This window comes from Bufo bufo, chromosome 5 (assembly GCF_905171765.1).
Source record: "Bufo bufo chromosome 5, aBufBuf1.1, whole genome shotgun sequence".
NCBI lineage: Eukaryota > Metazoa > Chordata > Amphibia > Anura > Bufonidae > Bufo > Bufo bufo.
The window spans coordinates 239,113,670-239,131,639 of NC_053393.1; the positions used below are offsets into that span (position 1 = coordinate 239,113,670).

A 17,970-nucleotide genomic window follows, 5' to 3' on the forward strand; every position below is an offset into this window, starting at 1 on the left:
AGATTAGGAAGTGAAGAGGAGCAGTGACCAGACCAGCAGTGAGGGATCGGTAAGGCGAGTTAGGATTGTTTGTTACCCCACTCCTGCACCATTTTCAGTTAAAATTACTTCTACAATACCCTGCAGTCAATCCACAATGAGGTAGATGGCTGCAGCCAAATACATAAGCGCAGAGCAGAGGACTAAGCAGACAGAACAAATGAGGAAATTCTTCTGATTAAAAAAAGAAAGCTGTAGTAGAAGGTTTTGTGTTAACATTTTATTTGGGAACGGTCCATTACCCTCCATGAAACAAGAATTTTAGAATCCAGAATTTTGAATAATCCAGCACCTAATGAGTGTAAACCTGGTATGCCCCATAACGCAGAATATTTTTACAACCATGGCAAGTCTTTTTTCACAAGCCAAAAACTCCACAATGCACTTGTGGTGCTGGGAAGCACCAAGGGAGCCAAGTCATATTGCTATGCAACTATCACCTGGTTAGCTGACGTCATCATGAAGCAGATTCCTATATAAACAGATAGGGGCCTGTGAGCTTTAGCTTTACATCTAGACATAAGGGCTCTTTCACACTTGCGTTCTTGTCTTCCGGCATAGAGTTCCGTCGTCGGGGCTCTATGCCGGAAGAATCCTGATCAGGATTATCCTAATGCATTCTGAATGGAGAGAAATCCGTTCAGGATGCATCAGGATGTCTTCAGTTCCGGAACGGAACGTTTTTTGGCCGGAGAAAATACCGCAGCATGCTGCGCTTTTTGCTCCGGCCAAAAATCCGGAACACTTGCCGCAAGGCCGGATCCGGAATTAATGCCCATTGAAAGGCATTGATCCGGATCCGGCCTTAAGCTAAACGTCGTTTCGGCGCATTGCCGGACCCGACATTTAGCTTTTTCTGAATGGTTACCATGGCTGCCGGGACGCTAAAGTCCTGGCAGCCATGGTAAAGTGTAGCGGGGAGCGGGGGAGCAGTGTACTTACCTTCCGTGCGGCTCCCCGGGCGCTCCAGAGTGACGTCAGGGCGCCCCAAGCGCATGGATCATGTGATCGCATGGATCACGTCATCCATGCGCATGGGGCGCTCTGACGTCACTCTGGAGCGCCCCGAGAGCCGCACGGACTGTAAGTATACTGCTCCCCCGCTCCCCGCTCCTACTATGGCAACCAGGACTTTAATAGCGTCCTGGGTGCCATAGTAACACTGAACGCATTTGGAAGACGGTTCCGTCTACAAATGCTTTCAGTACACTTGCGTTTTTCCGGATCCGGCGTGTAATTCCGGCAAGTGGAGTACACGCCGGATCCGGACAACGCAAGTGTGAAAGAGGCCTAAGAAATGTGACAATACTGGTGGAATCACTGGTGAGAGGCTTACACGTCACACTTACGAAACAAACTTTCCCACTTCTACTTGGAGAACCGGATCACGTAGCTGAACCTCAAGCAACAAGTCTTCAGCCTGAACGCCATCCCCAGCTTTCGAAGGATGAGGAGAGAATATGCGGAGGAATCCACTGTAGCTACCAACAATGATTTTATCTGAAGTAAGAAAACATGGACAGCAAGATAAATTAGCACTGGAAGGACAAAAATAATACAAGGAAAGCGTGTGTTAGAAAAAGACACAAATTATATGACAATATGTAAAGGTGTATTTCATATCAATATACAGTCAGGTCCATAAATATTGGGACATCGACACAATTCTAACATTTTTGGCTCCATACACCACCACAATGGATTTGAAATGAAACAAACAAGATGTGCTTTAACTGCAGACTGTCAGCTTTAATTTGAGGTTATTTACATCCAAATCAGGTGAACGGTGTAGGAATTACAACAGTTTGCATATGTGCCTCCCACTTGTTAAGGGACCAAAAGTAATGGGACAATTGGCTTCTCAGCTGTTCCATGGCCAGGTGTGTGTTATTCCCATATTATCCCAATTACAATGAGCAGATAAAAGGTCCAGCGTTCATTTCAAGTGTGCTATTTGCATTTGGAATCTGTTGCTATCAACTTTCAAGATGAGTTCCAAAGAGCTGTCACTATCAGTGAAGCAAGCCATCATTAGGCTGAAAAAACACAACAAACCCATCAGAGAGATAGCAAAAACATAAGGCGTGGTCAAAACAACTGTTTGGAACATTATTAAAAAGAAGGAAGGCACCGGTGAGCTCAGCAACACCAAAAGACCCAGGAGACCACGGAAAACAACTGTGGTGGATGACCGAATAATTATTTCCTTGGTGAAGAAAACACCCTTCACAACAGTTGGCCAGATCAAGAACACTCTCCAGGAGGTAGGTGTATGTGTGTCAAAGTCAACAATCAAGAGAAGACTTCACCAAAGTGAATACAGAGGGTTCACCACAAGATGTAAAACATTGGTGAGCCTCAAAAACAGGAAGACCAGATTAGAGTTTGCCAAACAACATCAAAAAAGCCTTCACAGTTCTGGAACAATATCCTGTGGACAGATGAGACCAAGATCAACTTGTACCAGAGTGATGGGAAGAGAAGAGTATGGAGAAGGAAAGGAACTGCTCATGATCCTAAGCATACCACCTCATCAGTGAACCATTGTGGTGGTAGTGTCATGGCGTGGGCATGTATGGCTGCCAATGGAACTGGTTCTCTTGTATTTATTGATGATGTGACTGCTGACAAAAGCAGCAGGATGAATTCTGAAGTGTTTCGGGCAATATTATCTGCTCATATTCAGCCAAATGCTTCAGAACTCATTGGACGGCGCTTCACAGTGCAGATAGACAATGACCCAAAGCATACTGCAAAAGCAGCCAAAGAGTTTTTTAAGGGAAAGAAGTGGAATGTTATGCAATGGCCAAGTCAATCACCTGACCTGAATCCGATTGAGCATGCATTTCACTTGCTGAAGACAAAACTGAAGGGAAAATGCCCCAAGAACAAGCAGGAACTGAAGACAGTTGCAGTAGAGGCCTGGCAGAGCATCACCAGGGATGAAACCCAGCGTCTGGTGATGTCTATGCGTTCCAGACTTCAGGCTGTAATTGACTGCAAAGGATTTGCAATCAAGTATTAAAAAGTGAAAGTTTGATTTATGATGATTATTCTGTCCCATTACTTTTGGCCCCTTAACAAGTGGGAGGCACATATGCAAACTGTTGTAATTCCTACACCGTTCTCCTGATTTGAATGTAAATACCCTCAAAATAAAGCTGACAGTCTGCCGTTAAAGCACATCTTGTTTGTTTCATTTCAAATCCATTGTGGTGGTGTATAGAGCCAAAAATTTTACAATTGGGTCGATGTCCCGATATTTATGGATCTGACTGTATCTTCATTCATACAGTATAAATAGATGAACAAAATGTATAAAACTATTTACTTTGCAATAAATCACACCTCTTTGGTCTCCGCTGGGCCAATATGGCCGCACACAATTTTTTTTTTTTAACAGATTAGGCAAGCATAGTCTGCTGCGCCTTCCTATATAAATGAAAAAAGTCAAATTATGTTTTTACAATAGGAATCAATGAGCAATGCATGACATTGCATGCCCACACACTGGCATATGTCACAAGCTTTTAACACAGGTATAATATAGGAGGTGCAAACAGAGCCTCAGGGTAGGACTAAATGTGGCAGATGTTATACCATGCTCAGTGCAGCCCTGCTACCCTGGGCTGGCATAGGCGCCGTCTCTCTCACCCTGTTGCTGCTGTGGATCCAGCAGTCCAGACCAGCTGTCCCTCATCTGCCCACCCGCCGGAATCCAATGTCTCATCTTCCACTTCTGCCCAGTTCCTGACTCTGACCCTCCACTGCCTGACCTGGGCCTGATTACCATACTGCCTGACCTAGGCCTGTTACTGACTATGAGTTTTTCCTGATCCCTCAATGCCCTGGACCGGTGTCTCCACACCGGGACTACTCCAGGAGGTGGTGTTCTGTTGGTTCCCCTGCAGCGAAGTCCAGATCTCTGTATAGGTGTTAAAGAGTGAATATTAGGGGACTGCCAGGATCACACCCTTAGGCTGGGTTCACACGAGCGTGTCCGGATTAGTTCCGGATGCGTCCCGGTGTGTTGCGGCAAACCCGCGCGAGTAGGAATGCAATTGCAGTCAGTTTTGACTGCGATTGCGTTCCGTTGTTCAGTTTTTATCGTGCGTGTGCAATGTGTTTTGCACGCGCGTGATAAAAAACCGACTGTGGTACCCAGACCCGAACTTCTTCACAGAAGTTCAGGTTTGGGTTCGGTGTTGTGTAGATGTTATTATTTTCCCTTATAACATGGTTATAAGGGAAAATAATAGCATTCTGAAAACAGAATGCATAGTAAGTGATCAGTTGAGTGTTAAAAAAAATAAAAAAAATTAACTCACCTTCTCCGTTTGTTCGCGTAAGTCCCGGTCTCTTCTTTACTTCTCAAAAGATGAACTATGGGCTAAAGGACCTTTGATGACATAAGATCACATGCTCCAATCACATGGTCCATCACCGCGGTGATGGACCATGTGATTGGAGCATGTGATCTTACGTCATCAAAGGTCCTTTAGCCCATAGTTCATCTTTTTAAAGAACTAAAGACCGGGAGAACTACGCGAACAAGAGGACAAGGTGAGTTAATTTTTTTTATTTTTTAACCCTCAATTGACCTTCTACTAAGCATTCTGTATTCAGAATGCTATTATTTTCCCTTATAACCATGTTATAAGGGAAAATAATACAGTGTATAGACAGTCACCTAGCAACCGTGCGTGAAAATCGCACCGCATCCGCACTTGCTTGCGGATGCATGCGATTTTCACACAACCCCATTCACTTCTATGGGGCCTGCGTTGCGTGAAAAACGCAGAATATAGAGCATGCTGCGATTTTCACGCAACGCATAAGTGATGCGTGAAAATCATCGCTCATCTGAACAGCCCCATTGAAATGAATGGGTCCAGATTCAGTGCGGGTGCAATGCGTTCACCTACCGCATTGCACCCGCGCGGAAATCTCGCCCGTGTGAACGCAGCCTTAGAGAATGCATTTCAAGGTAAATACACCTTCCTCAGGTACAAAAAAAACATAATGATATGACCATCATCTACAGGGCTGCATAGAACTGTGAGTTCTTCTACAGCACTAGAACAGCATACGTATAATATTTCACAATAAAATAATATTATACTTCGTCTTCATGCACACGGTTATGTCCGTATTATGGTCCGCAGACTACGGATCAGCAAAATGCAGATACCTTCGCAGGTCAGACCAGAATAGGACATGCAGAACGGCCACACAGATCCGCCAAAAATACACATGTGTGCATGGCCCCATAGAAATGAATGGGTCACTGTGCCATAAGCAAAAAATACAGATAACACATGGATGAAAAATACGTCTGTGTGTATGGCCCCACAGAAACTAAACGGTTAGGCTACTTTCACACTCGCGTTTGGTGCGGATCCGTCTTGTATCTGCACAGACGGATCCGCACCAATAATGCAAACGCTTGTATCCGTTCAGAATGGATCCATTTGCATTATTCATTAAAAAAAAAGTCTAAGTCAATGCGGGACGGATCCGTTTACAATTGCACCATATTGTGTCAGTGAAAAACGGATCCGTCCCCATTGATCCATTTGGCTCCGCATCGTCAGGCGGATAAGACATCACCTTATCCATTCAGAATGCATTGGGGCTGAATTGATCCGTTTTGGGCCGCTTGTGAGAGCCCTGAAACGGATCTCACAAGCGGACCCAGACACGCCAGTGTGAAAGTAGCCTTAGTGTGCTATAAGCAAAAAATACAGATAGAACGCAGATGAAAAATACGGTTGTGTGAATGAAGCCTTAGTGGATGAACACACTTACCTTGTCCCGAACCACTGTTGTCAACATCGGCTACAGACAAACATCCTTGGTCAAATTCTTCATTTTCTCCCAGAGTGGCGGACCACCAGTCACGAGCTTTGAAAAGGGACATCCCTGCAGACCCTAGAAATGACAGGATACAATGCTGATTAGGTTATACTTCTCCTAAATTATTGTACAAGGTCTTTCTGTGTCACCCATGGCAAGCGGGACGGTAGGCTGCGGTGTATGCCTAAGGCCTCATGCACACGACCGTTGTGTGCATCCGCGTCCGTGGTTCCGTTTTCCATTTTTTTTCGCGGACCTATTGACTTTCAATGGGTCCGTGGAAAAATCGGAAAATGCACCGTTTGGCAGCCGCATCCGTGATCCGTGTTTCCTGGCCGTGAAAAAAATAGGACCTGTCCTATTTTTTTCACGGTCAACGGTTCGCGGACCCATTCAAGTCACTGGGTCCGTGAAAAATCACGAATGCACACAAGATTGTCATCCGCGTCCGTGATCCGTGTCCGTTTATTCCTATCATTTCAATGGCAAACTTGACTTAGATTTTTTTTTTTCATTTTTCATGTCAGTGGATCCTCCAAAAATCAAGGAAGACCCACGGAAGAAAAAACGGACACAGATCACAGAACAACGGAAACCGTTTTTGCGGACCGCAAAAAAAAACGTCCGTGTGCATGAGACCTAAATCCCATTTTTAGGTTAAACATTTTTTTAGATTTTTTTTTACATTTTTCCACGTCATTATCTATATAAAAAAATTATTTATAAACCCCAATTTCCACACTGGTCACTAGGCTTAAAATATGTTAAAAAAGTTATCCAGGAATTTGATATTGATGGTCTATTCTCAGGATAGGTCATCAATATCAGATTGACTCCCGGAACCCCCTGTTGATCAGCTGTTCTGCTGTGCTGTGGTGCTCAATGGGCGCTTAGGCCTCTTCCCAGGCCATGTGACATCATGTTCATCGGTCACATGGCCTAGGGCAGTGATGATGAACCTTTTAGAGACCGAGTGCCCAAACTGCATGCCAAAACCCCCTTATTTTATCGCAAAGTGCCAACACAGCAATTTAACCTGAATAGCAATATAATATATCTTCCATGTACTTTATCATTTAGCTATACTAGTCTGCCTACATTCAGTGCGCTGCTTGTGCTGTTTATAGTGTTCCCTGTGCTGATGAATGGCAGTCTAAGGTATATTGGCACACAATAGACTTTTTTCAGGGCACGGGTGCCCACAGAGAGGGCTCTGAGTGCCGCCTCTGGCACCCGTGCCATAGGTTCGCCACCACTGGCCTAGGGGCAGCCCAGTTCTCTTCAAACGAATGGGGCTGAGCTGCACTACCAAACACAGCCACTATACAATGTATGGCACTGTGCTTGGCTAGCAGTGACCGAAGCTCCAGTGAGCGCAGTGTCCACCAGTGATGGCCAGTTCGCAGTGTTCGCCAATGAACACATGCGGGCTGCCATCTTAACTCACAAGTCCGGCGATGCACAGGTAAGCCCTTACCTGTGCCTGTGCCGCGAGCCGGGCTGAAACAAATGCGGTCACCGGGAGCAGGCAATTCCGAGAACAGCCGCCGGGGGCCTTCATCGGGCTGTTCTCAGAACTGCCTGCTCCCGGTGACCGTATTTGTTTCAGACCGGCTCGCGGCACAGGCACAGGTAAGGGCTTACCTGTGCATCGCCGGACTTGTGAGTCAGGATGGCAGCCCACATGTGTTCATTGGCGAACACTCCAAACTGACCATCACTGGTGTCCACTTCAAACAGCTGAGGTGAGGGTGCAAAGAGACTGACCCCTGCCGGTCTGATACTGAAAACCTGTTCTGAGGGTAGGCCATAAATATCAGATTTCCAGATAACCCCTTTAAGACTTTCTGTCTTTTCAGAACAGCTACATGAGCCATAGACACAATGGTCAGGAGGGGACCCCATTGACTTCTATGGCACAGTGTTCTAGACATGCTCTGTGCTGTGACCTGTGCAGAGGTCAGGAGGGAGTAGATAAGCTTTGATATAACCTATTGTGTTACCTATTGATATAACCTATTGTGTTATCTATATAGAGGTGTTACTTGTCATTGTTATTGTGCCTGTGGTTATAATGATAATAGCCACTGAAAAGTTACTTGAACAGAACAGCAAATCATGACCTAATATTAGGTGGACAGTGTGAAATTGCAGGATTATATAAAAAATTTTAAATATAGACAGTGACATGAAAAAAACAAAAAAAAACAATTCTAAAAAATATGCTTAAAGGGCTTCTGTCACCCCACTAAGGCTACTTTCACACCTGCGTTCAGGTGTCCGCTCGTGAGCTCCGTTTGAAGGAGCTCACGAGCGGTCCCGAACGCAGCCGTCCAGCCCTGATGCATTCTCAATGGAGGCGGATCCACTGAGAATGCATCCGCCTGCCAGCGCTCAGCCTCCGCTCCGCTCAGTGAGCGGACACCTGAACGCTGCTTGCAGCGTTCGGGTGTCCGCCTGGCCGTGCGGAGGCGAGCGGATCCGTCCAGACTTATAATGGAAGTCAATGGGGACGGATCCGTTTGAAGATGACACAGTATGGCTCAATTTTCAAACGGATCCGTCCCCCATTGACTTTCAATGTAAAGTCTGAACGGATCCGTTTGCATTATCATAAAAAAAAAAAAAAAAAGAATTATTTTTTTTTTATATTTTTTTTTTTTGTTCATGGTTATGCAAACGGATCCGTTCTGAACGGATGCAAGCGTTTGCATTATAGGAGCGGATCCGTCTGTGCAGACACCAGACGGATCCGCTCCTAACGCAAGTGTGAAAGTAGCCTAAACTGTTTTTTTTTTTTTTTTTTACTTATAATCCCTATACTGCGATTCATGCATACATACTCTAATTAATCATTTTGGTTCAGCAGATTATGTTAAAAACGTACTTTTAAAATATGCAAATTACCTTGCTACCAGCAAGTAGGGTGGCTACTTGCTGGTAGCAGCCGCATCCTCCTATCCTAAAGGCGACCCCTCCGCATGTTGATTGACAGGGCCAGGGGACGGGATCGTCCTCTGGCTGGTCCTGTCTGCTATCAAGATCTCGCGCCTGCGCCGTACCCGTCTTCAGTCGGCGCAGGCGCACTGAGAGGCGGACGCTCGCTCGGCCGCTCCATCCTCAATGCGCCTGCGCCGATGATGTCACATCTACACCCGGCGCAGGCACATTGAGAAGGGGGACGCTCGCTCGGCCGCTCCTTCCTCAATGCGCCTGCGCCGGGTGTAGATGTGACGTCATCGGCGCAGGCGCATTGAGGATGGAGCGGCCGAGCGAGCGTCGGCCTCTCAGTGCGCCTGCGCCAACTGAAGACAGGTACGGCGCAGGCGCCAGATTTTGAATGCTAACAGGCAGGGCCAGCAGAGAAAGATCCCGTTTGCTGGCCCTGTCAATCAACATGCGGAGGGGGCGTCATTATGATAGGAGGATGCAGCTGCTACCAGCAAGTAACCGCCCTACTTGCTGGTAGACAGGTAATTTACATATTATAAAAGTACGTTTTTAACATAATCTGCTGAACCAAAATGATTAATTACAGTATGTATGCATAAATCGCAGTATAGGGATTAAAAGTAACCCAAAAAAAACTGTTTAGTGGGGTAACAGAAGCCCTTTAACTTAAAAATGTGATTTAAACAATAGGTCATTTTCTGGGGACATATTGCCTTTATTGAACATGGAAAAGACATATAGGCCCTGATTTATCATGCCTTGATTCCAGAATTCTGGCTTCAAAAAGTCACAAAATGGGGCTTTTGTGACTTTTTGGGCTGAGATGCTCAAAAATTTTGCGATTGGATTTTACACCACTCCCTCCAGTCTGAAATATGGGTGGGAAGCGGGCCTGGCGAACGATGATGGCTAATGAGTTTCACGGCAGGCACAGAAATATACCCAGGAAGACTGTCTACCATCAGGAACTAAACTATCAACAACCAAACAAACTGATCAAGACACCACTAAGAAATACAAGACGTCCTTCATAACTACGTTCAATACCAATCACACGACTCTGAGAGATATACTCAAGAAACACTGGCAGATATTACAAGCGGATCCTTTCCTAACAAAACATATACAACCGGAGCCACACATAACCTTCAGAAGAGCACAAACAATTAAAAATCTCATCGCCCCCAGCCGCTTGCGCACTCAGAAGAAACACCCTTCCCCCACGTTGAGTCTGTTTCCCAAAGTGCTTGGCAGTTACAAATGCGGACACCGTCGATGTAAGTGCTGCCTAAACATCTCAAGTCGGGTTACCAAGTTCTCCAGTAACGTGACAGGAGAGAATTTCGAAATAAATCACTTCCTAAACTGTTCATCAACATACGTCATTTATCTATTGGAGTGCACCTGTGGACTGCAATACATTGGCCGGACCACCCTCACTTTGAGAGAGAGGATGAACAAGCACCGCTGGAACATCACAAATGGCTTTCTTAAACGCAGGATTGCGTTCCGGAGGCGGTCGATTCATTTCTCTTCGATGCGTCGGGCGCGTCATCTCGCGAGACGCGAGATTTCCAGTGAACGCGCGTTCACAGGAACTGCAGGTAAACGAGCTGATCTACAGCCTGCCAGCGATTTTTTTTAACCCCTGAAAGGTATATTAGACGCTGTTTTGATAACAGTGTCTAATATACCTGCTACCTGGTCCTCTGGTGGTCCCCTTTGTTTGGATCGACCACCAGAGGACACAGGTAGCTCAGTAATATGTTGCACCAAGCACCACTACACTACACCCCCCCCCTGTTACTTATTAACCCCTGATCACCCCATATTAGACTCCCTGATCACCCCCTGTCATTGATCACCCCCCTGTAAGGCTCCATTCAGACGTCCGTATGTGTTTTGCGGATCCTGAGCCTAGGTGCCCAAAGGGGCCCAAATTCTAAAGAGCACCTTTAGATCAGGGAGTCTATATGGGGTGATCACCCCCCTGTCCTTGATCACCCCCCTGTAAGGCTCCATTCAGACGTCCGTATGTGTTTTGCGGATCCGCAAAACACATACGGACGTCTGAATGGAGCCTTACAGGGGGGTGATCAAGGACAGGGGGGTGATCACCCCATATAGACTCCCTGATCACCAGCCCCCCCCCCCGCATTTTGGGCGGGGCTAAATTGTGAGCAACCCTGTAAAGCCTAAAGGTACTCGTTGGAATTTGGGCCCCTTTGCGCACCTAGGCTGCAAAAAAGTGTCACACGTGGTATCGCCGTACTCAGGAGAAGTTGGGCAATGTGTTTTGGGGTGTCTTTTTACATATACCCATGCTGGGTGAGAGAAATATCTCTCTAAAATGACAACTTTGTATAAGATATTTCTCTCACCCAGTATGGGTATATGTAAAAATACACCCCAAAACACATTGCCCAACTTCTTCTGAGTAAGGCGATACCACATGAGTGACACTTTTTTGCAGCCTAGGTGCCCAAAGGGGCCCAAATTCTAAACCCCAGTTTGCTGTCTATTATTTTAAATCATATACTTCCCCCCTTTCTCTCCATTTTCTTTATCCAGATGCACGTACACCCGCCCAGTCTATTACAGCTAGAGGAAAGGAGGCGCTGCTATTACAGCTAGCGGAAAGGAGGCGCTGCTATTACAGCTAGCGGAAAGGAGGCGCTGCTATTACAGCTAGCGGAAAGGAGGCGCTGCTATTACAGCTAGCGGAAAGGAGGCGCTGCTATTACAGCTAGCGGAAAGGAGGCGCTGCTATTACAGCTAGCGGAAAGGAGGCGCTGCTTTTACAGCTAGCGGAAAGGAGGCGCTGCTATTACAGCTAGAGGAAAGGAGGCGCTGCTATTACAGCTAGAGGAAAGGAGGCGCTGCTATTACAGCTAGAGAAAAGGAGGCGCTGCTATTACAGCTAGAGAAAAGGAGGCGCTGCTATTACAGCTAGAGAAAAGGAGGCGCTGCTATTACAGCTAGAGAAAAGGAGGCGCTGCTATTACAGCTAGAGAAAAGGAGGCGCTGCTATTAAAGCTAGAGAAAAGGAGGCGCTGCTATTAAAGCTAGAGAAAAGGAGGCGCTGCTATTACAGCTAGCGGAAAGGAGGCGCTGCTATTAAAGCTAGAGAAAAGGAGGCGCTGCTATTAAAGCTAGAGAAAAGGAGGCGCTGCTATTACAGCTAGCGGAAAGGAGGCGCTGCTATTACAGCTAGAGGAAAGGAGGCGCTGCTATTACAGCTAGAGGAAAGGAGGCGCTGCTATTACAGCTAGAGGAAAGGAGGCGCTGCTATTACAGCTAGAGGAAAGGAGGCGCTGCTATTACAGCTAGAGAAAAGGAGGCGCTGCTATTACAGCTAGAGAAAAGGAGGCGCTGCTATTACAGCTAGAGAAAAGGAGGCGCTGCTATTACAGCTAGAGAAAAGGAGGCGCTGCTATTACAGCTAGAGAAAAGGAGGCGCTGCTATTAAAGCTAGAGAAAAGGAGGCGCTGCTATTAAAGCTAGAGAAAAGGAGGCGCTGCTATTACAGCTAGCGGAAAGGAGGCGCTGCTATTAAAGCTAGAGAAAAGGAGGCGCTGCTATTACAGCTAGCGGAAAGGAGGCGCTGCTATTACAGCTAGCGGAAAGGAGGCGCTGCTATTACAGCTAGAGAAAAGGAGGCGCTGCTATTACAGCTAGCGGAAAGGAGGCGCTGCTATTACAGCTAGAGGAAAGGAGGCGCTGCTATTACAGCTAGAGGAAAGGAGGCGCTGCTATTACAGCTAGCGGAAAGGAGGCGCTGATATTACTGCTAGCGGAAAGGAGGCGCTGCTATTACAGCTAGCGGAAAGGAGGCGCTGCTATTACAGCTAGAGGAAAGGAGGCGCTGCTATTACAGCTAGAGAAAAGGAGGCGCTGCTATTACAGCTAGCGGAAAGGAGGCGCTGCTATTACAGCTAGAGGAAAGGAGGCGCTGCTATTACAGCTAGAGGAAAGGAGGCGCTGCTATTACAGCTAGAGGAAAGGAGGCGCTGCTATTACAGCTAGAGAAAAGGAGGCGCTGCTATTACAGCTAGAGAAAAGGAGGCGCTGCTATTACAGCTAGAGAAAAGGAGGCGCTGCTATTACAGCTAGAGAAAAGGAGGCGCTGCTATTACAGCTAGAGAAAAGGAGGCGCTGCTATTACAGCTAGAGAAAAGGAGGCGCTGCTATTAAAGCTAGAGAAAAGGAGGCGCTGCTATTAAAGCTAGAGAAAAGGAGGCGCTGCTATTAAAGCTAGAGAAAAGGAGGCGCTGCTATTACAGCTAGCGGAAAGGAGGCGCTGCTATTACAGCTAGAGGAAAGGAGGCGCTGCTATTACAGCTAGAGGAAAGGAGGCGCTGCTATTACAGCTAGCGGAAAGGAGGCGCTGCTATTACAGCTAGCGGAAAGGAGGCGCTGCTATTACAGCTAGCGGAAAGGAGGCGCTGCTATTACAGCTAGAGGAAAGGAGGCGCTGCTATTACAGCTAGAGGAAAGGAGGCGCTGCTATTACAGCTAGCGGAAAGGAGGCGCTGATATTACTGCTAGCGGAAAGGAGGCGCTGCTATTACAGCTAGCGGAAAGGAGGCGCTGCTATTACAGCTAGAGGAAAGGAGGCGCTGCTATTACAGCTAGAGAAAAGGAGGCGCTGCTATTACAGCTAGCGGAAAGGAGGCGCTGCTATTACAGCTAGAGGAAAGGAGGCGCTGCTATTACAGCTAGTGCAAAGGAGGCGCTGCTATTACAGCTAGAGGAAAGGAGGCGCTGCTATTACAGCTAGCGGAAAGGAGGCGCTGCTATTACAGCTAGAGGAAAGGAGGCGCTGCTATTACAGCTAGCGGAAAGGAGGCACTGCTATTACAGCTAGAGAAAAGGAGGCGCTGCTATTACAGTTAGAGAAAAGGAGGCGCTGCTATTACAGCTAGAGAAAAGGAGGCACTGCTGTGACTACTGAGTAACTACAGAGAAGTGGGCACTGTCTTCATTATTGGGGAAGGGAATTGCTTTTTGTACAGAAAGAGGGTGAAGGAATTGGGAAGTAAAAGCTGTGGTTTGGGCAGATAAGGGGGCTGCTGTGACTATTGCTGGGAGATGGGGATAGCATGATGACTGATGGGGTGCACTGCTGTGACTACAGGGGGAAGATGGGGATAGTATGATGACTATTGTTGGGGTGCACTGCTGTGACTATTGGTGGGAGATGGGGATAGTATGATGACTATTGTTGGGGTGCCCTGCTGTGACTATTGGTGGGAGATGGGGATAGTATGATGACTATTGTTGGGGTGCACTGCTGTGACTATTAATGGGAGATGGGAATAGTATGATGACTATTGTTGGGGTGCACTGCTGTGACTATTGGTGGGAGATGGGGATAGTATGATGACTATTGTTGGGGTGCACTGCTGTGACTACAGGGGGAAGATGGGGATAGTATGATGACTATTGTTGGGGTGCACTGCTGTGACTATTGGTGGGAGATGGGGATAGTATGATGACTATTGTTGGGGTGCCCTGCTGTGACTATTGGTGGGAGATGGGGATAGTATGATGACTATTGTTGGGGTGCACTGCTGTGACTATTAATGGGAGATGGGAATAGTATGATGACTATTGTTGGGGTGCCCTGCTGTGACTACAGGGGGAAGATGGGGATAGTATGATGACTATTGTTGGGGTGCACTGCTGTGACTATTGGTGGGAGATGGGGATAGTATGATGACTATTGTTGGGGTGCCCTGCTGTGACTATTGGTGGGAGATGGGGATAGTATGATGACTATTGTTGGGGTGCACTGCTGTGACTATTGGTGGGAGATGGGGATAGTATGATGACTATTGTTGGGGTGCACTGCTGTGACTATTGGTGGGAGATGGGGATAGTATGATGACTATTGTTGGGGTGCACTGTTGTGACCACAGGGGGAAGCACACACTAACATAACTACTGTTGGGGCACAGTTACGGCAACTTGTAGGAGAAAGCCGATGCTCTGACTGCTATTAGGGTAGGACTCCGCTGTGACTACTGGGTGGTACTGTGGAAGGATGCTGCTGATAGACACTGCTTAGAAGCACAGAAATGTCCTTGCAGATCTGAAGGCTCCTCCAAGCAGCAGAACAATAATCTCCTTAAGACTGCTGACGATGACAGCCAGTGAGGGGGCTCCAATCCTCTTTACTACAATTACCTTCTGTCTGACCAAAGGAGGGAGGAGGGTAGAGCGCAGTAAGAACGCTGCACATCACACACCTGGCACGTGGGCGCTCACGTATCTGCGCACTAACAACCACTTTTCATTTTCAGGAAGGGTAGAATCTATTGTTTTCTATGGGCAACTAAGCCAGTTTCCCTTTAGGCCCCTTTCACACGAGCGTGACGGATTAGGTCCGGATGCGTTCAGGGTGCTTTCAGTGAAACTCGCACCATTTTGCAAGCAAGTTCAGTCAGTTTTGTCTGGGATTGCGTTCAGTTTTTTCCGCGCGGGTGCAATGCGTTTTGATGTGTTTTTCACGCGCGTGATAAAAAACTGAAGGTTTACAAACAACATCTCTTAGCAACCATCAGTGAAAAACGCATCGCACCCGCACTTGCTTGCGGATGCAATATGTTTTTCACGCAGCCCCGTTCACTTCTATGGGGCCAGGGCTGCGTGAAAAACGCAGAATATAGAACATGCTGCGATTTTCACGCAACGCACAAGTAATGCGTGAAAAACAACGCTCATGTACACAGACCCATTGAAATGAATGGGTCAGGATTCAGTGCGGGTGCTATGCTTTCACGTCACGCATTGCACCTGTGCGGAAAACTCGCTCGTGTGAAAGGGGCCTTAAACCAGAGCGTGTTTGCCCACTAGTGTAGCCCACCTGAAGTTTTTCATGCTTTTTGGTTTGTTTTTTTCAATTATTCTTTCTACATGGCGTTTTTCCCCTAAAGAAAAGGAGATGTCAAAACTCCAAGAGCTCCAGCATGTGACATAAAGGGAAAAAGCCAGAAGGACAAAGAAAAAAAAAAAAAAAAAAAAAACACACACCATATAATTTTATATTTCATATCAGCTAATATCTGGAGCTGGCCTTTTTTTACAGGGAAGAATGCACACAAAACGTAGACGCAAACAAAAAAAACACAATAAAAATGCTGAAAAACTCGGCGAAAGCTATGTGTGAACCCACTCTAAGGCTACATGCACACGACAGTGAAAAACGGACATGTGATGTACATTTTTTTTAACGGCCATCACACGTCTGTTTTAAGACCAATGGTAGTCTATGGGGTTATTCCCACGGCAGTTTTTTTTATTGTCAGTAAAAAAACTGACGTAAAAAAAATAGAACATGTTCTATCGTGTCCGTTTCTCACTGACAGACTGCCCCCATACAATTAAATGTCCGTATCTCAGAAAGGCATCAGTGAAATAAACGTCCGTTAAAAATGTCGTGTGCATTTAGCCTTTAGGGTACTTTCACACTAGCGTTATTCTTTTCTGGTATTGAGTTCCGTCCTAGGGGCCCAATACCGGAAAAGACACATCAGTTTTATCCTAAAGCATTCTGAATGGAGAGCGATCCGTTCAGATGCATCAGTTCAGTCCCTCTTACGTTTTTTTGGCCGGAGAAAATACCGCAGCATGCTGCAGTTTTCTCTCCGGCCAAAAACCCTGAACACTTGCCGGAATTAATTTACATTGAAGTGCATTAGTGCCGGATCGGGCATTATTTGTTCCTGCAAAACGGATCCGTCTTGCGCAGACCTTTAAAAATGCAAAAATAAATTAATACCGGAACAGTTTTTCCAGATGACACCGAAGAGACGGATACGGAATTTCAATGCATTTGTCAGACGGATCCGCATCTGGCACTCCTACGAGCGATGCGGCCTTCTCGTAGCTCACCACGAATAGCGCCGTACATTGGTACCGCGCTCACCACCATTCACTTCTATGGGGCTGAGCTGCCGATGAACAGCTGATCGGCGGGGGTCCATGATGTCCGATCAGATACTGACGACCCCCAGAGGATACCTCGGAAAGCTGCTATCCTCTCCACAGCAGACAGATACCCCAGCATTGCACTTGAAGGGGAAACCACCAGGAAAAGCCGCAGTATGGAGGCCCAGGTATGGCTACGGCTCTGTTCACACCACGTTTACCGGTTCTATCAGGAAGATAAAAAGCGTAGTCTAACGGGTAACACGTATGTTAGGGTGACATTTCATTATCAGTAAATTCATCCTGCTGTATTGGCGTCCGATATTTCAATATTCAGTTCAGCGCATTATTTTTTAACGCTGTATGTGCAAAGCGTAGTGTGAACAGAGCCTGAAATCGCTTTTACGGGCAATACGACCTCTTACTACAGTGAACTGGAAGGCGTTATCACTCCCATCATCCTGCTTCTCCATAGAAAATAATAGGACTATGATGGGCAAGCAATAGCCTGGCACCAGCTCTGAAGCAGAAGCGGCTCGCTGGCTTATGTCACCGCTATGCACACCTGAGGCCGGGCTCCGGGGCGGTCCAGACATGCGGTATATACCGGTGTGTACAGGGAGGTATATATATATAGCAGGGAGAGCCGCACTACACACACAAGTATAAGCAGGGCACAAGACACGACATAGTCTGTGCTACGTCATATACCTGCCGGGCTCCGGCTGCGCACTGATGTTAGTTGGATGACGTCAGAATGTCAGAAGCCCCCGGTTACACTGACTCTGCCATCCAGCTGCCGCTCACCTCACTTTCAACAGATCAGCCGCTCACCGCCATCTTCCCTCTGTTACCCAGGCAACAGGGACAATCAAAAGGAGGGCGCCGAAGGGGATTGTGGGAGATGTAGTCTTTCAGTGACGCCTTGCAATAGCTCGCGTGTGATTGTGTATTCCGTGCTGTGACGTCAGCCTGGGTTTATCAACTGCGGTTTATACATCACCGTGTCCTCTGTGCGCGCAGGGCTATGTCTCCTGTACATATCTGCTTTATGTGAGCTATACTATGCTTCATGTACATGCATTAACCACCTCAGCCCCCAGTGCTTAAACACCCTTAATGACCAGGCCACTTTTTACACTTCTGACCTACACTACTTTCACCGTTTAATGCTCGGTCATGCAACTTACC

At 46.9% G+C, this 17,970-nt stretch overlaps 1 protein-coding gene across 3 annotated transcripts in view; it reads right to left on the reverse strand.

The window, feature by feature from the left end:
• BBS9 (Bardet-Biedl syndrome 9) overlaps positions 1-17,644 on the reverse strand; it is a 484,979-nt gene extending 467,335 nt beyond the window's left edge. The window contains exons 1-3 of one of the 3 annotated variants that reach the window (XM_040434317.1): positions 17,587-17,644; positions 5,848-5,970; positions 1,389-1,539 (exon numbers count right to left, since the gene is read on the reverse strand). In XM_040434317.1, the coding sequence (XP_040290251.1) occupies positions 1,389-1,539; positions 5,848-5,959 (263 nt within the window). In that variant the 5' untranslated portion in view covers positions 5,960-5,970; positions 17,587-17,644. Of the gene's footprint in view, positions 1-1,388; positions 1,540-5,847; positions 5,971-15,036; positions 15,155-17,490 lie in introns of those variants that run through there. The other 2 variants (XM_040434316.1, XM_040434315.1) reach the window with 2 other exon arrangements.
• Positions 17,645-17,970: the final 326 nt, after the last annotated feature.